Genomic DNA, 21,720 nt, shown 5'->3' with positions numbered 1-21,720 from the left:
GTACTGCAGGGGGAGGTACTTTGAAAAAACATACTTGAGAATGGTAATATATTTTATACTTACTAATAGTAAATTTCTTAAAGTTGAGCTAGAAGGACTGATTGAATCCTGTGCTTCAGTGAAGCTGCAGATAAGAGTAAGCAGGGTCACCTAAAGATAGATTTACTTAGAGGTTTGGCTGCCTCTCTGGAACTGTTTAGCTTTGAGCAGATTTCCATAAATGGAAAGAGCAACTGGAGAGACCGGGTACCTTGGTTGAGAGTGTGGATGGCGTGCAGCAGGTGGTGAAGAAGTCACTGGAGTTTTATGAATGCTCCCCAAATGACTGGTGTGTACGGCCGGGGCCGGAGCACTCGGGGAATTTTGAGACTAAGCGAAAAAGTTGTTTTCAATTAAAAGTGTACTGGGAACAGTTTTGAAAGATTCATATCTTTAGTGTTGTAGAACTTGTGAATTTATAATATGGTTTTATGAAATTTGTATAAATATTTTTTTTAGTCCTTTAGAGGACGTCTTGAGAAAAATTTATCAAATTAGAGAGACTGTTAACATATTCATGTTTCAGAACTTCTTACCAAGTAGAATATTTCAAGTCAGGATGTGAAATTAATTATATATCATTAGGATAATGAGTTTGTGCTTTGAAATGCTATTTTTCCTGTAAGGTCTGTGGGTTGTCCTTAACTTCAAAACATAAAAGAAATACTTGCATGCCTCCTATATGAAAGGTCTGTGTTAGGAACCATAACAGATGTAAAGATGAATTAAGATAGCCCTCCCTGATCTCACGAAGCTTAAATGGTGATAAGAAATTACCACCATTTATTGAATTCTTATCTATATGTGAGATATTGTACGTGTTTTTTAAGGGAGTCACTGCATTTAATTCTCACAACTGTATGAGGTAAGTAATATTCCTGTTTGGTGAAAGAGGAAACTGAGCCTTACAAGAAATTAAATTGCTGGCCTAAGGTAACAGAAATTGTAAGTGGCAGAGACTAGAGCCCAAGCTTTCGGGCCTGGAAAACCAAACCACTGCTGTACACTTTACTGTTTCACAAATAATTTAATCAGCAAAGCATAAAGTAAGTGTTAGAAGAGAGTTACAAGAGGTGGTAGATCTAGAAAAGGCTTCATGGAGAGGAAAAAAAAAACATAGGCGCTCTCTCTTTCTCTCTTTTTTTTTCTCTTTCTTTCTTTCTTTCTAAATTTCTTGGGTAAAACCCAGCAAAGTCCAGAGAGATCTTGAAGAAGAAAGCAGTTACTGTGAAGAAAATTCCCAAGTTCTCTGGTGCACTCACCAGGAGGGTCTGTAGGAATTGAACTAATTGATTAAACTAATTTAGAAATACGAGTTTCTGACTGATTCTGCTAGGTGTTTACTTAGTAGCAGTATATTAAAATTACAATTGACCTCATAGGACTGTTAATCTACAACCATTCTCCCTCCCCTACCCCGCAAGTTAGTTTTGGCCTAAAATTGATACAGGGTTCAAATTTCAAGGGTCTGTCTTTGTTTTCCTTTGGATAAGATTCAGAAATTCCTAATCAATCTCAATAGTTGCTTTATAATCAACATTCATTTTACAAAGTATAGATACTAGGTTGTTTTGGTTTTAAAATTATTTCTGTAAGTAATTTATATGGGCTAATACGTATTAATGACTCATTTAGAATTGTTAACGTGAGAGTTTAACTTAATAACGTGTTCAGTGCATTTTAATTGAGTAGAACTTATTTTCCCCCCAGTGGAAGCATCAGTTCATAGCAGTAATGCACACTGTACAGATAAGACAATTGAAGCTGCTGAAGCCCTGCTTCATATGGAATCTCCTACCTGCTTGAGAGATTCAAGAAGTCCTGGTATGTGAACTGTTCTTTTTTATATTAAACATATCACATCACTTTACGTATCTAGAAAGAAAGTTTTTGTTTTTGGTAATCCAAGGGGATTGCTGGTGTTCTCAAAGTCTATAATACATAAATACCTGTGACAGCAGTAATTGATTTTTATTTGTCAATGTTCCCAAATCTTAAATACTTTAAATACTTAACTTTCAAAATAAATGAAACAGAAATGCCCACTATAGACAGATAGATGGCTGTTACATTGCTGTTTATACCATCCTTAACTCTGGGTAAATTATAAACCTTAAGAGAATGGCAGATGGGAGCATTTGCCACCTGTGACCACGTTCAATCCTTCATTCAGTGATAAGTGGGCAGTAGCTCCAGGGAGCACTCCCTGAGGGAGAGCGGGGGTAGCTTCCAGCGTTTCCTCACACTCCCTTCACCCTGCAAGTTCTCCTTTTTTTTTTTTTTTTGCCCCCCCCCTTTTTTTTTTAAAGGAGCAGAGCAGATTAGAGAGAGAGAGTTCTCCACAACATTTTTTTTTTTAATTTTTATTTATTTATTTATTTATGGCTGTGTTGGGTCTTCGTTTCTGTGCGAGGGCTTTCTCTAGTTGCGGCGAGCGGGGGCCACTCTTCATCGCGGTGCGTGGGCCTCTCACTATCGCGGCCTCTCTTGTTGCGGAGCACAGGATCCAGACGCGCAGGCTCAGTAGTTGTGGCTCACAGGCCCAGTTGCTCCGCGGCATGTGGGATCTTCCCAGACCAGGGCTCGAACCCCTGTCCCCTGCATTGGCAGGCAGATTCTCAACCACTGCGCCACCAGGGAAGCCCTTTGGCCCCCTTTTTAAAGACTGCCTTTGAGAGTCTTTTTGTCCTAATTTTAATGCCCAAATGTTAATTTGACTTAATATAGTTAAGATTGGCCCTTCTTTTAGGGATTTACAACATATGTTAAGATCAACCGTACTGTTTAGTTAGAGTAGGAATCCTGTGTATTATTCAGGGATATGAGAAGATTACGGCATATTGGTCAGTATATTAATCCATGATAGTATGTAATAATTGAAATGGAAATGTCATATCCCGGTTATTCATGCACATTGAAAGGAAGCCAGAGCAGTATTATTGTATGTAATAGAAAATCTGTATGGACCATTTTAGTGATCCAAAATATCAGGGACTGTTCCAGTAAATAAAATTTTCAATATTGAAAGACGATATTCATTTGGCTGTAACGAGCAGGTTTTCTTTTCATATTTTGAAATGAACTGTGCTTACTTTTCCCTAAACGTACGTTTATTACTTTAATGTTATACCAGGTGCATGTTCTTCCTAGTTAGAGAATAATGATGAGTGAGTGGAAGGAAAGTAATTATTAACTCACTATTATACTCTTTTATTTTCAAATGTTTTCCCAATTGTCAAAATAATCCAAAGTCTTCTACAGTGAACTTGAAAGTATCTAAAAGTGTGAAGCACGGGGGTTGACTACTTATGATCTCCCCCTTTACCCAGAAGATTAACATTTCCTTCAAGTCGATTTTCTTTGCATTTATTTACTTACATACGTTAGACCATATTGTATATTCAACAAATTAACTTCAAGTTTTTATCCTGCTTTGATGAATTCTTAATAACCTCACCTCTACTAAATATTGAATTGTCCGTATTGAGAGGCATTAATGGGGGTGGGAAATTTTAATTTTTCAACTTTTTTTTATAGTGGAAGTGTTTGTCCCTCCTTGTGTATCAACTCCAGAATTTATCCATGCTGCTATGAGGCCAGATGTCATTACAGAAACTGTAGTGGAGGTGTCAACTGAAGAATCTGAACCAATGGATACCTCTCCTCTTCCTACATCACCGGATAGCCATGAACCAATGAAAAAGAAGAAAGGTAGAGTGTATTTATAAATTTCTGGGAAATTGGGTGAAATTTTTTCTGGTATCTTTTTCCCCCCATCACAGGACATAGGAAATATATGCTGTAGATTTATGATTGATGTTATCTTAATTAGATATTCTCAAAAAATTAAGATTTTGTCTTTTAACATGTTCATACTGTTTAAAGGAGTTAGTATTTGAGCCCTAAAAGTAGTTGCCTGCAGAATGAGATTATAATAGGTGCCTGATACACAGAAGGAAGATCAGAGATTCACTGCCCATTTTTCTACTTTCTGATCCTTTTAGGTACTTGGTTACTTTATTCTTTTTTTCATAATCTTATCTTCCTCCTCTTTTTGTGGGCATTAAAGTAAAAAGCCCAATTTTCTTCCCCTTGTCTTCGGCCTTAAAACCCCAAGATTGCCCGTAGGGACTTCTGCGGGGAGTCAGCTCACCTTTGGGTAAAGAGCATTTCCACTTGTTATTTGACTCCGCTGAAACCTGTGCTCATCTGATCCCAGTGGGTGAGGCACAGAGGCTCCAGTCCATCTCCCGCATCCTGAGTGGGTTCTTTTTCTGTTTGAATCAAAGGTAAAACTTGAAAGAAATGAAATTCTGTATAAATGGTTACTCATCTAATTCCACTTTCTTCCCTGTCTCTTTCTTCACATTTTAGAATGGGGGAAAAGAAAAATCAAAGTCAAAAATAAGGGAAAACTTGTTTTAGAAATAATGGTATTATCTCTGATTTATTAGGTAGCAGTGTTTCAAATTGCTGTGATGGTCACGGGTCTGTGCCTCATTTGCTGTGAGGTACACAGTGGAGAATAAGACAGAGCACCTTCCCTCTTACAATATAGATAATATGTATTTGAGAAAGGCATGAATGAGAGAGTTTAGAAGGAAGAATTACTTCCTGCTGTAAATGTTTAAAAACAAAAGGGATACATATAAATAGCCCTGTTTACCCACTGCCCTCTATAGCCTTCGGCTGGGTGTATCTTATGGAAGCTATTACAAAATACTTAAGGAAATTTTAGATTTAAATGAAGAGGGAAAAGACTATGAAAAGCTGAGATCATTTAGGGAACCAAGACCTCTAGATGAGCAGGTTGATCTGCCGATGTGGTGGTGTGGTATAAACCAGGAAATAATTTGCCAATTTAATACTAATCTTATTACGTATTTGAAAATAGGTGGTCTTAATGAATGACCATTTAAAAATTACATGCAACATCGTTAATTATTCATTTGTGGTTAAGTACCTTTGGGACATACAAAGTTAGGTAGGTATTTTTTAATAGTAGAGGCTTCTTTTTATTTCCAGAGCCTTTAATATACTAATGTGCATTGTAAATCTCCAAGAGAAGATAGCATGCAGTTCTAAAAGTTAACTTGACTGTAGAACCGTTTTTCCTACTGATGAATAACCTATTTCTCACGTAATACGATTTGGGAAATGCTGCTTTATAAGAAAATAAGCCTTTTGGGGCTAACCTTTCCATTAAGGAAGTTGGGCTTTTGTGATTGAATTTAGGAGACAGTGAAGACGTCAGTCTTATTACTGACTGATTTGTACGTATAAATATTATTTAAATTGAGAAATTAAGCTCTGTTTTAACAAGGGAGACCAGTAAACTTTGTTTTAATTTTTGCCAAAGCATACATCTTAATGAAATCCTAGAATATGATAACTATGCTTTTTGACATATAAATTAAGGCACTTTAATTTAGCTCTAGATAATCCTTGCTAATGAAGAGTAGAGACATCAGAAATCCCAGATGTTAGGACAAATCACCAAATCAGTAATAGTATATGTAATATTCCCAGTGTCTTTCTTCAGGCTTCCCCTCACCTGCCAGCATTCATCCATCAGGGCTGAGGGTTGAATACAACACATTTCAGGCTTAAGCTTTCTTTCCTGTAGAGAAGTATATAGCTCTTGCTTTTCTGTTCATTGTGGATGCTAGTCTCTCTCAGAGAGCCTTATGGCAGAAGTGAGGGGAGACAAAAGGAAGGGCGCAAACATCTACTAGACCTACGAAGTAATCGCTTGGAAGATTTTTTTACCCTTAAAATGTACCTGCACGTTGAGGTGGGGAAATTTATGCTGAAATTCTGGTGAATTGATTGGCTCAGAGCAGTAGAGAGTGTTTAAAATAATATTTTTTACTTTTCCTCATTTGAGCTCAAAGGGCTTCGCAGATTATCAGATCCTCTGCAATCGGTAGGTAAAGCTTTTTCTAACAATTCTGTAGAACAGAAAACAAAAGTTTGTACTAGAATTTGTTTCCATTGCTACATTATTGGAAAAGGTTAGCAAATTGAGGCTCTGACCATGTAAATAACGGGTTAGTAGTGCCTGACTTGCCATGTACATTGACATTACTATCCACTAACTGCTGTCATCTAAAATTGCAGAAGTGCTTTTCATGTTCTTTTAAAGGCAACTTTTATATACACTGAATATATTAATCCATAGATTAGTATCCAGTTTCATGAATAATGTGTTATCAAAAAGCCTGCTATCATGCTTCTGTTATTTTTCCTGTTTTCAACGTGTGGTTTCAATATCTTTTATTTCCAGTTGGCCGTAAACCAAAGACCCAGCAGTCGCCGATTTCCAATGGGTCTCCTGAGTTAGGTATAAAGAAGAAGCCCAGAGAAGGAAAAGGTAATTTGGGGAGGGCTGTTTTGTAGACGAGATGGTTTTTTTTTCAGTCAAGTACATTTGTAGGAAAATTACTTCTAGTAAATGCACATGTGAGAGTACTGTCTCTGGTAGCAGTTCTTAATCGGGGCTGTATGAGCATCACAGGGGAGCTTTTTCAGACTGTCTATGCCTGGTCCTTACCCCACGGAGATGGGGGGTGGAGGGGAGTGGAGGCCTGGATAAACTGCAGGGAGTGGAGGTGGGCAAGCGTTTGAATTTGGAAAAGGCCCTAAGTGCGATCTGACACACGGCTGTATTCAGAGCTGTTGTTCTGGAGGATGTGTGTAGGTATAACGGCAGGCATCCTCATGGAGAGTCACTTAGAATGGAAAAAGGTTTACAAAACTAAGACTTCATTTCTCCATACTCTCTTAACTGATAGAAGCAAGGTGAATTTAGCTTTTCTTAACTGATTCAATGCAACGTGAATTTAGTTTTCCAACCAACAGATTTCAGTCAAGTCAGTAAGGATCTTGGAACAAAAATTTAACTAACATGTTTGCTTTAGAGTTTGTATATTCTCATTAAGCACAAAAATAGCAATAAGCCTTCTACATTCTCTGCTTTCCTAATTTGTTGCGTAAGTTGATTTCAGGTGATCTTAGTAAGGGTTTTAGGTGTGTTCTGATAATCTGATAACCAAAATTTTATCACTTCCATGAATGTTTTCAATAGTTGGATACATTTTGGATTCGTATATTCAAATTTATTCCATCCTCAACGGGTAGTCTGATATATCTCATTTTAAATAATTAAAGCAAAAATTAAATCTCTAGTAAAAAAAAAAACAACATGAAGTCTAGTAAGCCTGCCAAGAAATATAGACCAAAAAAAAAAAAAATCCAGTTACAGTAAACCCTTATTTATTTAGGAACTGTTTATTCAATTTGGGACAGATTTAGGATACTTTTATTTTCTTCTGTGTCTTTGGTTGTTTTACATTTCTAGTATCTTAGGTTTTATCTTTTAATTTATATTGAAAACTTTAAAACTTACATAATAGTAGTATTACAAAGTTGAACTGTAAATATACAATTATTACTTTAAAAAAAATTATTTATTTTATTTATTTTTGGCTGCGTTGGGTCTTCGTTGCTGTGCGCGGGCCTTCTCTAATTGCGGCGCGCGGGCTTCTCATTGCCGTGGCTTCTCTTGTTGCGGAGCACCGGCTCTAGGTGTGCGGACCTCAGTAGTTGTGGCTCGGGGGCTCTAGGGTGCAGGCTCAGTAGTTGTGGCTCACGGGCCTAGTTGCTCCGCGGCGTGTGGGATCTTCCCGGACCAGGGCTCGAACCCGTGTCCCTTGCATTGGCAGGTGGATTCTTAACCACTGCGCCACCAGGGAAGTCCCAGTTATTACTTTTTAAAAAATTATTCCCATCATCAGTGGTGTCTCTTGTATTCAAAGACCTTATGTTTAAAACTGGAAAAAAATTTTGTGATAACCTGTTTTTACTAGTCAAAATCACCTTTCATTAAAATTTCAGTTTTGTATTATTAAACTTGAGGCAACCTGTTGAAATGTGAAGATTAAAGTGATTACAGTCACCCCTGGATTAAAAATCCAGTCAGTGTTTCCTCTTCTGCAAAATTATGATGATAATGTCTCCATAGACTTAGTGAACTACCTTGTCTGATAAAGAAGGCTTCCCTTTTGAATTCTGTTTTCCTTAAAACCAGAAATAGAATTGTTAATTTTAACTTGGGGATGGGAACTGGGGCGAAGCATTTAAAGACAACCTAAAGAACGTTGATGAGTCTGATTAATTCAGTAGACACAGAAGCATTCAAACCCCTACTGTGTGCAAGGCCTTGTCTGTTGTACAAAAATTTCTTCCAGAATAAGTTCTTTTAATCTCTAGGTCATAAAATAAAAACGCCCCAGCTACATATCTTGATTCAGTTGAGAGTGACGTAGTTCAAAGTTATGCACGGTTTAATACTAAAGAGTTCTTAGGTGTTGATGCTGATGTACAAATGTAACATAGTATAAAGTTGAAGAGATACAAATAACATTGTAAAGTTGAAGGTTAATTTTTTGAAGTCAAGAGATGCACACGGGGCTCAACTATGGGTTAATGGATTGACTGAATTTTCAGGGAAATACAGGATGAAAATGAAATGCTAGAGGAGAAAAACATCAGCGTTTCGACTGAGTAGTAGCAGTGGCTTGATGTGGAAGCCTCCCACCCTCAAGGTTCTTCTCATGTAGCCCGTAACTTGGATCTGGATTTGAGGATAGTAAAGGGTTATTGAGTAGGAGCCTGGAGATGACCTGGTGGCTCACTGGTGGCATATGTATTCTAATCTTCTTCTCGGGACTCTCTTCTGTTCTTTCCATCAATTTAAGAACCTCTGCAACTAGAGGCTTACAAAGGGAATAAAAGAAAAACAGCAGCCTGTTTTTAGTCTTCTCGTCTTCTCATAACCACTGCCCACTACTCTTCCCCAACCTTCCAAGAAAAGAAAAGAAAAGAAAAGAAAAGAGTGATGCTCTCTTCCCTTTGGGACTAAGTTTCTTATTTTACCTACCCAGAGTCCTTCCTTTCCTTCTGTGCAAATCTTAGCCATCTTCCAGGACTTGATAATGTCTTACCAATCCACTTTATTTTCACTCCTGAAATCTCAGACATTATTTTCTATCATTCATTTGAAATATAATTGTGCCTGGCCTTATGTTATAGCTTATATTGTTTCAAACTATTGTTTATTTCTTGAATTGTTGTTATTTACTAGACAACACAATTTGACACTGTACAAATGATTGCCGATCTAGTCAAGTATTTCATGACAGACTCTCAGTACATTTGTGCTTCACCAGTGGTAAATTAATTGATTTTTTATCCAGCATAAGTAAATATTTGCTTTTAATTATGTTAATGAATCTTTAATCAATGTCTATGATTGTTTTCAAAGGAAACACAACCTATTTGTGGGAGTTTCTTTTAGATCTACTTCAAGATAAAAATACTTGTCCCCGGTATATTAAGTGGACTCAGAGAGAAAAAGGCATATTCAAGCTTGTGGATTCAAAGGCTGTCTCTAAGCTTTGGGGAAAGCATAAGAACAAGCCAGACATGAACTACGAAACTATGGGACGAGCTCTGAGGTAAGAACCCAAAAGAAAGAGTTTTCAAACAAAACTTACATGTCTCTTAATATTGTCTATTAACTATTTAAAGAGAAGCTGTTAAAATCTCTTATTTGTTACAGCTTGTAATTTGGGGGGGGGATTTTCTTGAGGAGCTTCTTTCTTGTATTTGGAGGCAGGTGGGGAGAGAGGAGTTTGGTCTAGACGGCTAAAATTTCAACACCATTGGAAAATCCATTTTCGTGGGAAATGTGCACCTTTCAGAAAATTAAACCCAAACAAAATACAGTTTCCAAATTTTGAATTTGCTCTTTAGTTCCTGCAAATTTATAATAATGGATTTATCTTGATATGAAACTTTCTCGTAAGTTTTGTCAGTTGGAGGAACCCACATAACTTTGTAATGCACGTGGCTTATTCTAATTAAGGGTATTTTGTAAATGAACATAGTTTAGTGACAGTATTCATGTATACCACAGATGCACTTCTGCTAAGCCTGGCTTAGGTAATTTTTCCACCTAACATCAGATTGTTTTTATAACCTATGTAAATCAGAACTAAATTTTTACCAGTGTCTGTAAAATACAGTCGTCCCTCAGTATCTGAGGGGGGATTGGTTCCAGGACCCCCCGCAGATACCAAAATCCATGGATGCTCAAATCCCTTCTATAAAGTGGGGTAGTGTTTGCCTATAACCCACCTCCAGCCCCTGTATACTTGAAATCATCTCTAGATTACATGTAATACCTAACACAGGGTAAATGCTGTGTAAATAGTTGCTATCACATGGCAAATTCAAGTTTTGCTGTTTTGTGGAATTCTTTTTTCCCCGAGTATTTTCGATCTGTGGTTAGTTAAATCCATGGATGAGGAACCCAGGGACGTGGAGGGCCAGCTGTACAGTAATATATTCTGTATTTAGGTTAAATTACTTCCTTTGAGAATGAGCTTTTAGCTACCTTACAGATCTCAAGGTTACATAAGACCGGTGGCACCAGGTTCTAATTTCATTCCTACTGCAAATTCTTAGCCTTTTGAACAATCCGGGCAGTGTGAGTGCCTCCTTATCTCTTACTAGAATCAGTGAATGTTTCTGTTAGCATCTCTTCTACATGGTGTTTTTGTTGGGGGGTAGGGAGGTGGGGAGAACAAATGTAATATACTTGATTTATTTAGTACTTTTTCCTGACAGATATTATTACCAAAGGGGTATTCTTGCAAAGGTTGAAGGACAGAGGCTTGTATATCAGTTCAAGGATATGCCCAAGAACATAGTGGTCATAGATGATGACAAAAGTGAAACCTGTAATGAAGATTTAGCAGCAGCTGCTGATGAAAAATCATTAGAACGAGTGTCACTGTCTGCAGAAAGTCTCTTGAAAGCAGCAACTTCTGTGCGTGGTGGGAAAAACTCATCTCCGCTAAACTGCTCCAAAGCAGAGAAGGGTGTAGCTAGAGTTGTGAACATCACTCCCCCTGGTCACGATGCTTCGTCCAGGTCTCCTCCTACTACCGCATCTGTATCAGCAACAGCAGCTCCAAGGTAAGTGAGGGAAACCATTAGTTGTAACGGGTTTAATTTTTAGAAGACTCTTTGGCAGAAATGATATGTTCCCTTTTTAATATTTGCATTCTAAGAACTCACTGTTGTCAGGACTTTGAAAAGTGCTTGGCATTTTTAAATGTATTTTGTTGTTGTTTGTTTTGTTGTTGTTGTGTTTTGTTGTTGTTGTTAAAGTAGATGTCTCCTCTAACCTGAATGGATTTTTAGGGTCTTACGGATGGAATTTAACGTAGGCTTTAGTTTTTAAAATATATTCATCTCATGGTATTTCATACTGTAAACTTAAGGGGTTTTCGGTACATTTGTAAAATTTGGGAGCACAAGTTTTATATATTTTGGATTTGCGTTCATCTTTTTGCTCAAGAGACCTATTTTATAGTTTACCATGAAACATAATCAACTGTATTTTTTACCTCTACTAGGACAGTTCGTGTGGCAATGCAAGTGCCTGTTGTAATGACATCGTTGGGGCAGAAAATTTCCACCGTGGCCGTTCAGTCAGTTAACGCAGGCGCCCCACTGATAACCAGCACCAGCCCAACAACGGCGGCCTCCCCGAAGGTAGTGATTCAGACAATTCCTACTGTGATGCCAGCCTCCACTGAAAACGGAGACAAAATCACCGTGCAGCCTGCCAAAATCATTACCATCCCAGCCACACAGCTCGCCCAGTGTCAGCTGCAGACAAAATCAAACCTGCCCGGATCAGGAAGCATTAACATTGTTGGAACGCCCCTGGCGGTGAGAGCGCTCACCCCGGTTTCAATAGCCCACGGCGCGCCTGTCATGAGGCTGGCAGTGCCTCCGCAACAGGCCTCTGGCCAGACTCCTCCCCGAGTGATCAGCGCCGTCATAAAAGGGCCAGAGATTAAATCGGAAGCAGCGGCCAAAAAGCAGGAACATGATGTGAAAACTTTGCAGCTGGTGCAGGAAGAAAAACCGGCAGATGGAAATAAGACGGTGACCCACGTAGTGGTTGTCAGTGCGCCTTCAGCCCTTGCCCTTCCTGTAGCTATGAAAACGGAAGGACTGGTGACGTGTGAGAAATAAAAGAGCAGCTCTCCCACGGACGTAAGGATGTTAGTGATAGTCCTGACATGAAGCATTTGCAAGGGTGGCATCAAGCGAAGTCAAAAGACTTTAAAACATTTTTAATGCATATAAGAAAACAATCAAACTTACTGGAAATAAATTACCTATCCCATGTTTCAGTGGGAAATGAACTACATGTTGAGACGCTGACAGAAAACTGCCTCTTACAGTAGGAAACAACTGAACCCGTCAATAAGAAAAAGGATTGAAAGGGACCAAGCAACTCACTACAATATCAAGTTACACTAAGACTTGGAACACTAACATTCTGTAAGAGGTTATATAGTTTTCAGTGGGGAGGGATTGGGATGGGTGATCTCATTGTTACATATAGCAATTTTTGATGCATTTTATATGCATACCAGCAATTATTACTGTGTTCACACAGAACTCACTTAACTGGTGCTATGTGAAGACTGCTAATATAGGTATTTTAGAATGTGAATTGAAGAATGGATCCAAAAGCTTCAGAAAGAGGATAGCAAAAAAAGATCTAGTGCGAATTTTTTTTTTTTTTTTTTTTTTTTTTTTATCATATAGCTTAAGCTGAAAACAAAGGCCTTAGACTAATTTTCGGTTTTCTTTATTGAAATAAGCTAATGGCTTGTTTGTGTAAAGCTTTTTTATTAAAAGAAAAATTTTAAAAATCTTGTACCTAGCACAGTATTGTTATAGAATATACATGTAACATTTTATATGGTAGTTTAAGTCTGTCAGTTTCTTAATTGTGGACAAATTAACAGTTGGCTCTGGCCTTCCTTTTGCTGTAAACGTGCCTGTGTCACTCACTTCGCCCTGGCATCTGCGCAGTCATAATCCGTTTCAGTTCTACTGTCACTTGGAAGTTAAGGCTCAGCATGAATTTTTGTCAGGTAGCTCTAATGCCTGGCGTTTTCTTTCTTCCTTTTTTTTTTTTTTTTTTTTTTTAGTTGAAGTTTAAGGGGAAAGTACCAGTGTTCAGATTTGAACTATAATAGTTTGTATATTCAACATTTGAAGTATATTCTATTTTGTTGTACTCTTGTTTCAAAGTGTATTCAAGTAGGTTTTCTGAAATATAGAAGTGAAATTTATCTTGTCTCTGGTGATATTTATAACAATATTCAAAAGCTACTATAAACATACTGTTTTAGCTAAGAAGTAACAGAAGTCCTATTTCTCCTTCCCAACTACTGCGTGAAGAAATTCTACTTGTTTTGTTCCATTACATTAATATTTAGCAAGTAATCTGCATGTTTCCACTTCCTTTCTAATTACTATCATGTAATTATTATAATGTTCTACTTACCATAATGAATTTACTATTTTAATGTTGGCCACACTTAAATAATTTATATTTCAGATCAGACCATTTGTTTCTCATTCAGACCTTCTGAGGGTGAGGAAGAACAAATACTACTCGAGCCCTTGTACAAATTAGGAAGTGGAGGGACCAGAGGAACGTAATTTCACATCAGACTAGGTCCTGTGGACTCCACACTTTAATGCTCTTTCTACTACAAAGAAAAGTTGTCTATTTTTACATCTTTTAGAAATTTAAATAAACTGATACTTAATATTTTGTGGCCTTTAATTGCGCTTTTGGTCAGACACTACTTAGGTCGACAGAGATTTTTATAACAGCTCCCTTTGTAACCTTTTATCTTTTCCCATAAACATACTTGATGGTACCTTTTAATAAAAGCTGAGAGAAGAACTCACTTGATTCTTATCCCATCTGGGGGTTAATCTCAAATTCTACCTCCTTTAAAAACATTTCCTAAATATTTCAGCTTTCAAAATCTGTATCGTATGCCTTGACGCTTAACTGTATTGTCTTTATTGCACTGAAGTTTCATTGAGTTATGTCTCCCATAATCCTCTTCTAGGGCAAAGGTTGTAACTTGTGTCATGCCTACACGCCTCCCCAAATGCTGAGCATATTTTAGGCACTTGGACTGTTACGGATTTTGGTAATCATGTATTTGCTACGAATCTAAATCACATGGAGGGTAAGTAATGAAACATTTTAAATGAGCAGCTCTTTCTGCCTGTGCTGTACTACTGATTGGCTTTAATTAGGTTAAGCCAAGGCTACTTGCTTACCTCCCCCACTCTAACCTGAACATTTCTGTGTGTCTCTTTCAGCATAAGTTCACCTAAGGTCTAGATTTAGAAACACATGTTGACAGTATATACCGATCAGAGTGTTTCTTCTGATTGGACTTAGCAGCGGTATGGCATTTAATCGCAACCCTTCCAACTGTTAGTCACTATAACTTACATTTGCTTTTTGTGTCCAGTGTATCAGGGAAGAACCACATTAACGATGACTTGATGCGGCTACATTTTCCAGTCTGGCCAGGCTTTTGAACGGTGATCAGCAGTCGGCCCATTTATTCCTTGGGTCGTCTTCCAGCAGCAGTCCCGGCCTTTCCGCCACCACCCTGCTTACCAAATGGCCAGTGTACCTCTTTAGAGAGCAGACTGAGGTCATGAGCTGTGAACTCCGTTTCTGGGCCCCTTGCTGCAAGAGCATCTACATATTCCAGCCTCCATCCTTAACAAACAAACAAACAGCCGTCTCGGGAAGGAGGCAGGTGTGCCTCCCTCCTGCACTCACCGTCTTCTCCCCTTTCACACCTCCTTGGTTGCCTTGTTCCAACAGCCCATATTCTTCAGAAGCTTGCAGTCAGTTCTGCTTAGAAACAGTTCCCCCTGGGGTCTCCAGCAACCCAACAGTCACATCAAACGATGCTTCAGTTTTTCATGTGATCAGCCTACTTCTTAAAATTCCCCTTCGATTTCCCGTGACCCTCCGTTTCTGGTTTACTTCCTGCCTGACCAACTCGACTTTCTTAGTCTACTTTGTTTTCCTTCAGCTTTCCCATTTAAAGGTAGTACTTACCATGGGGCTCTTTTCCTCGTAGAGTAGTTACATTTACTGTTACGATTTTGCTTCAACATAACTGTTACATAACCTCATCCACGCATGTGGTTTTTACTACCAAATCTATTGTTCTAGGCTAGACTGAAAGTCTTAGATGGGTTTAATTCCCTGCCGGCTGTTTCCTCCTCAGTGTCCAGTGGAACTCTCCTCTCTCGAAAATCTATTCCTCTTAGCTCAACAAATGACACTGCGTGAAGGCCATTCTAGACCCTTTACTTCCTATATCCAGTCTTTTACCAAGTCCTGTTGATGGTACCTTCTAAACAGCTTCCTTTCCCATCCTCCCTACCTTACTGCTTTGTCTTCTCAAGCCTGCCTCTAGTTCGTCTCCCGTGCTACCAGACGAGAGCTTTCTAAAATGTGTACTTCCATCACTTCCTTGCAACTGCCTTAAATTCTTCAACGGCATCTCTTGCTAAAAAGAGAAATATCCAAAGCATAAAACTCTTATTAAAGTCCTTTGACCTAGCACCTGCCTACGTTCCCAAGCCTTACTCTCTGGCCACCCCCGTTTTGCGCATCTCCGGGCCACAGACATATTGACATGTATTTTTCCCAAATATTTTAGGCACCCATACCTCGTTGGGCCATGCCACTGATGGCTTCTCTCTGGACCACTCGTTCTTCCTTCACCTAGATTTGAGTTGGAGGTGACAGACATCAAAATATTTCTGAAATAAAATAGGCTTGTAAACCATTCAGGGTGGGGAGTGGTCTTAACTCTGAGTGAATTCTTAGTAAAAGATTGAAAAGCATCAAGTATATAGAGACAACAAGGGCTAGGGGAGAGGAAGAGTAACCCAGCAATGGAGATCAAGGACTGTTCATGGTTAACAGGACAGTTGAGGTCAAGATAATGGTGGGCAACAGTATCAAGTGTACCAGGAAGGGCCAAGCAAATAAGAAGCCACCAACATTGATACAGTGACAAGAGAGGGGCAGTTCCAGTAGGGGGTTGGCCGTAAAACCAGAATGTAAGGGACAACGGCACCTGGTTCGTTACCAGCCACTCGTCTCTGACACCTGGCATGCTTCAGAGAGTGTGTCTCTGATCACTGTATACGAACAAGTCATGATTAACGATAACAAAAACAAAATTTGGGCTTTTAACGTACAAAGCATCCTGTGATCCTTTAAGCCCCCCTGGTCTATCTTATGGGAGGGCATTACAGAGCACATTTTTGGGAGGCAAGAGGAACCCTACTTTTAGTTCCACGGCCAACACAGCAAGTTCACAGTGCAGGTCCTTTGTGGCTGTGGTTCATCTGTCCTTCAGCCCCTTGGTTATATCGTTGTCCTCCGCAGTTGTAACCTATTCTGTGCGGACTTGGTGCACTGTGCCGCCGTTCCTCATGAGAATAAGATACTCTTCCCCCTTTGCAAGGGCACTGACTCGCCTCCTGCATCACACCAAGAAAGCTCTGAAAAGTGCAGCAGGGAGACTCATGGGCATACTTCCTTTTACTGTGCTGCACTCTGCAGATGCTTTGTTTTATACAAACTGAAGGTCTGCGGCAACACTGCTGTCAAGCAAATCTATCGGCGCCCTTATTCCAGCAGCGTTTGCTCACTTCGTGTCTCGTGTCTTTGGTAACGCTCACGGTATTTCAAACCCTCCAAAAAAGATTATGGCTTACTGAAGGGTCAGATGATGGCTAGACTTTTTTAGCAATAAAAAGTATTTTTCAATTACGGTATATACACTGCTTTTTTTTGGACATAATGTTATCGCACACTTAGTAGACTATAGTATCGTCACTTTTATATGCACTGGGACACCAAAAATTCATGTCTTGCTTTATTGCGATACTCATTCTGGTGGTCTGGAGCTGAACCCCCAGTGTCTCTGAGGTGTGCTGTATTTGATTGGACACGAATCTACTTCACTTTTTACGCATCCATAACTATCTTTTTTAACACTGCACCTCAGCAGTTATGCTGTGGGTTCAGGACTTATAAATGATATATTACAACTTCCCAAGTGAGAACGTACAAACAAAACATGAGTATTTAATGCAAAATACTCCATGTCAAAACCAAACTATAAATAGACTGTAAACTAAGAGCAGAGTTGCCTTCTCCCAGAATATCATTTCCTCCCATCCCATTGTATGTTTAACTTTTAGAAAATTTTGTCTGAAAGATTTTAATACGTGATACTGTCATAAAAGGTGGATACTAAACTGTTTTACAGAATCTGCAAATTATTTGGATTGTAGGACATGAAATCACTGAAATACTGTGGTAACTTTGCTGCACATTAGATCACCTGGGAAGATTTTAAAATCCTGTTGCACAGGTCACATCCCATACCAGTTAAATTACAATGTGTGGGACTTCCCTGGTGGCACCATGGTTAAGAATCCGCCTGCCAGTGCAGGGGACACGGGTTCGAGCCCTGGTCAGGGAAGATCCCACATGCCGTGGAGCAACTAAGCCCGTGCGCCACAACTACTGATCCTGTGCTCTAGAGACCAGGAGCCACAACTACTGAAGCCCGTGCGCCTAGAGCCCATGCTCTGCAACAAGAGAAGCCACCACAATGAGAAGCCCGTGCACCGCAACGAAGAGTAGCCCCCGCTCGCCACGACTAGAGAAAGCCCGCGCGCAGCAACGAAGACCCAACGCAGCCATAAATAAAAATAAATAAATAAATAAATAAATAAAATAAAATAAAATAAAATTAAAAAAAAATTACAATGTGTGGGAATGGGAGCCGGGCATCAGTATTTAAAAAAATATCTCAGTGTGATTTCACCACGCAGCCAGGTTTGGGAACCACTGCCATCCAGATACAGTAAGGAAAGTTTTACATTTAGAGATCTGTCTTAATCTAAGCTTTTCTAAAATGTTCAACAGAAAAAGGTAGTTTGAGATATACCTATTAACTATTACACATAGCTTTTAAAAAACCTACATACTGTATATTTCATTGATTCTAAAGCCTTTTTCTCATATTTATTATCTCTTTAATTAGGATGAATCTTTTAAAGTCTTATGAAACAGTACACTGTGTTAATGTGCCTTGTCCCTTAAAAAAAAATTACTTTCGGGAAGCTATATATTAATGCCACCAATGCTACCATCGTTCAAAAAATACTTTTGAATTGCTTCTTGGAGCAGAACCTAAAATTTTAAAACATGCTTAATAGAGACAGGTTTCCTGCCGAGGAAGATTTTAGTTTTAGAAATAGCCAAGTCACTTGAGGTTAGGAAAACTGACACGAATTAAGCTAGGTACTGCCATATCTGTTTCAAAATGAAATGTGGCTCTGAAGTTCACACTTTTTTTTTTTTTTTTTCTTGAAACCTTCATAAAACTGGATAGGGAAGCTGTTCCCCAAAGTTTCAAAAACATTTTTGAGTAGTGGCAGCAGTAACTCAAATTGTTTTGAAGTGTAAACCAGTTTTAAGAGATTTCCTGGTCTATTCCCTGTATTATAAATAAACTAAGGTTCAGAAAAACTTGACTCGTCAGTTTCAGTTCAGCTTGTCCGTGGCAGACCTAGAGACAGAACTTCTCTCTGGCCTCAACCTCCTTTCCCTCCCATCCAAAAAAAGGCAGGGGGGCTTCCCTGGTGGCACAGTGGTTAAGAGTCCGCCTGCCAACGCAGGGGACACGGGTTCGAGCCCTGGTCCGGGAAGATCCCACATGCCACGGAGCTACTAAGCCCGTGTGCCACAACTACTGAGCCTGCGCTCTAGAGCCCGCGAGCCACAACTACTGAGCCCACGTGCCACAACTACTGAAGCCCACGCGCCTAGAGCCCATGCTCCGCAACAAGAGAAGTCACTGCAATGAGAAGCCTGTGCACTGCAACAAAGAGTAGCCCCCGCTCGCCGCAACTAGAGAAAGCCAGAGTGCAGCAACGAAGATCCAACACAGCCAAAAATAAACAAACAACAAAAAAAGGCAGGGCTTGGGGTAGAACAAGGTTAGTGTCTGAATAAGTCTATCCCACCATGCAATGATCTTACTTTCTCACAAAGTAAATTGTGAAATGTTGCAGAATTTTGCTGGGTGTTCCCTTCAGGTTTACCAATGTAAGGCAGATGTCAGGGGTGTCCCGTGTCCAGCTTCCCATCATCTCTCCTGACTGGTGTTTCCTCCCTATGATTCAGGACTCTGTAACCATATTTCAATACATATGCAAGTGGTCTACATCTAGAAGCCTGAATCTGTTCAGTGTGGCAATTTAACTTATACTCTGCTTTATTATCAAAAGAATTTCAGATAGTTTACATATTGTAAGAATAAATGAAAGTTAACAAAAACAAGCAGGTACGAGACAATGATGCAAGGGAAAAAAAGGCAGAATGGCAAAAGAAAATAGAATACATGCTATAGAATGTTACACAGCAATTAAAATTCAGCTATAAGGTTTGGTTTTGAATGTCTCGGCAGCCAAAGCAAAAAAGAATTCAACATACCGAGATTCATATCTCAGTTTACCAGCTGCTTAGAAGAAGCAAAGCTTTCCCTAACGTTCTGTCAAGAGGAATGTGTCTATCTACATGCCTAATAAATATTTTCTTAGAAGTGAGCTTTCCACAGAAATCTGGGGAGCTAGGGCCCCAAAGGCAGATATTTCTATTTTACAAATCAAAGTAGGGTTGAAATCCTCTCCTGAAATTAAAGAACCGAATCACCAACCCACAGCCTCACAACTTCCTGGAGGAAGAGTTAGGGAAAAAAAATCTTGCCATTCTATCAGCCCCTCACCTATTTGGGGCTTAATTTTCTTTTTTAAAAAAAGTTATTTATTTATTTATTTATTTTTGGCTGCGTTGGGTCTTTGTTGCTGTGCGTGGGCTCTCTCTAGTTGCAGCGAGCGGAGACTACTCTTCGTTGTGGTGCGTGGGCTTCTCATTGCGGTGGCTTCTCTTGTTGCAGAGCAGGGGCTCTAGGCGTGCTGGCTTCAGTAGTTGCAGCACGCGGGCTCAGTAGTTGTGGCTTGCGGGCTCTAGAGCGCAGGATCAGTAGTTGTGGCGCACGGGCTTCGTTGCTCTGCGGCATGTGGGATCTTCCCGGACCAGGGATCGAACCCGTGTCCCCTGCATTGGCAGGCGGACTCTTAACCACTGTGCCACCAGGGAAGTCCCTTAATTTTCTATTAACACTATTAGTTCTGCCCTTTAAAATTGAAGGATTATTCCCCTTGGAATGATCTGAAGAGTGGCTTGTTAGGACATCCATGAATACGTTAGGACATCCAGAACAGTGCCCTTCCTTTTCTTGCTCTGAATCTTAAGCATTGTTTACTCAACAACTTACATATATATTATATTACAATTTACAATATCGTTTTACAAACACCTCACAAATCTATGAGGCTGACAGGGCAGGTATGATGCTATCTATACTCTCTGGATGAGAAAACTGAGGCCCTAGAGATAGAACCACAGTGGTCACAGCTAAGTCTTTTTACTTAACAGCCCATGCATGCCCTTGTACATGATTTGCTTTTATAAGCCCAGCTCCAGACCTCTGCCATTCCGGTATCCATCCACTCTAGATAAAGGCCTACCTGTGCCATATTTTTCTACCTGTCATTTTAAGAAGTTCATCAGAGCTCCTTATGTAAACACGTTCATTTTTTTGGATGCCTTTCCTTTTTAAAAATTGAAATCAATTATGATTATGAGCATGCGTTTTTCTCTCTTTTTAGAATTTAAATCTTGGAAATCTCTCAAGTCTAAGACACAGCGTGTAATTAGATGCAACATTCCCTTCATTATAAAATTTTGCATGTTTTAAAAGAATGATTCAAATACAGAATATTTGCATCAATTTTCTCCTTTAGTTTGAAACACTACTACAGCTCTTACTGCTTCCTTTAAAAAAAGCCACCATCAAACTATGCAAACGGTATCAGATGTTCTAATTTTGGCAGTACTGCTTTACTATTATACCAGAACAACTGAAATCCGCTCTATAGCCACTATTCAGCCTCTGTATCTTGCTTCTAAACTCTATACTGTATGTGTACTACAAAAGTATGACTTGTGTGTTTGACCATTTTGCATTCAACAAATCTCTTCCTCCCCCCAGAATATTACTTTTCTCCCCATTTGTACTCACTCAAGGCCAAGGGCACATGGTGGTGGGGAAGGAAGTGAGCCCTTTGGGGTCATGATAGACTTGAGGGTGAATAGAATCCTGTCTATTAGCTGAGACTTTGGTCAAATTATTTGGACCTTTTAAGCCCCATTTTAAATTAAGAGTAGTTTTAAGATCATATGTAAAGCTCTCAGAACCAAAGATAAGGAACTCAAATGTTATACAGATATACACCATTATGTTTTACTTAAGTAAATGAGGCGGCCATTCCTACCACCTTGTAGAATGGAATCTACTGAAATATGGCACGGAGGAAGAAAAAAAAAATCCACTATTACTCTGTCATCAAGAATCTGGGGGCTTCCCTGGTGGCGCAGTGGTTGAGAATCCGCCTGCCAACGCAGGGAACACGGGTTCGAGCCCTGGTCTGGGAAGATCCCACATGCTGCGGAGCAACTAAGCCCGTGCGCCACAAATACTGAGCCTGTGCTCTAGAGCCCGTGAGCCACAACTACTGAGCCCACATGCTGCAACT

General features: G+C 39.5%; 1 protein-coding gene across 19 annotated transcripts in view; it reads left to right on the top strand.

Moving 5' to 3' along the window:
- The window catches only part of ELF2 (E74 like ETS transcription factor 2), a 93,824-nt gene extending 79,690 nt beyond the window's left edge, over window positions 1-14,134 (top strand). For 10 of the 19 annotated variants that reach the window (XM_059923612.1, XM_059923611.1, XM_059923610.1 and 7 more), the window contains 7 exons: window positions 1,750-1,863; window positions 3,577-3,750; window positions 5,927-5,965; window positions 6,326-6,412; window positions 9,365-9,557; window positions 10,732-11,082; window positions 11,526-13,753. In XM_059923612.1, coding sequence (XP_059779595.1) covers window positions 1,750-1,863; window positions 3,577-3,750; window positions 5,927-5,965; window positions 6,326-6,412; window positions 9,365-9,557; window positions 10,732-11,082; window positions 11,526-12,153 — 1,586 coding nt within the window. In that variant the 3' untranslated portion in view covers window positions 12,154-13,753. Of the gene's footprint in view, window positions 1-110; window positions 329-1,749; window positions 1,864-3,576; window positions 3,751-5,926; window positions 5,966-6,325; window positions 6,413-9,364; window positions 9,558-10,731; window positions 11,083-11,525; window positions 13,754-14,063 lie in introns of those variants that run through there. The other 9 variants (XM_059923613.1, XM_059923618.1, XR_009503372.1 and 6 more) reach the window with 8 other exon arrangements.
- The last annotated feature ends 7,586 nt before the right edge of the window (window positions 14,135-21,720 follow it).

This window comes from Balaenoptera ricei, chromosome 5 (assembly GCF_028023285.1).
Source record: "Balaenoptera ricei isolate mBalRic1 chromosome 5, mBalRic1.hap2, whole genome shotgun sequence".
Taxonomy (NCBI): domain Eukaryota; kingdom Metazoa; phylum Chordata; class Mammalia; order Artiodactyla; family Balaenopteridae; genus Balaenoptera; species Balaenoptera ricei.
Note: the sequence above shows the minus strand (reverse complement) of the source record. Positions and strands in the feature narration are given on the sequence as shown.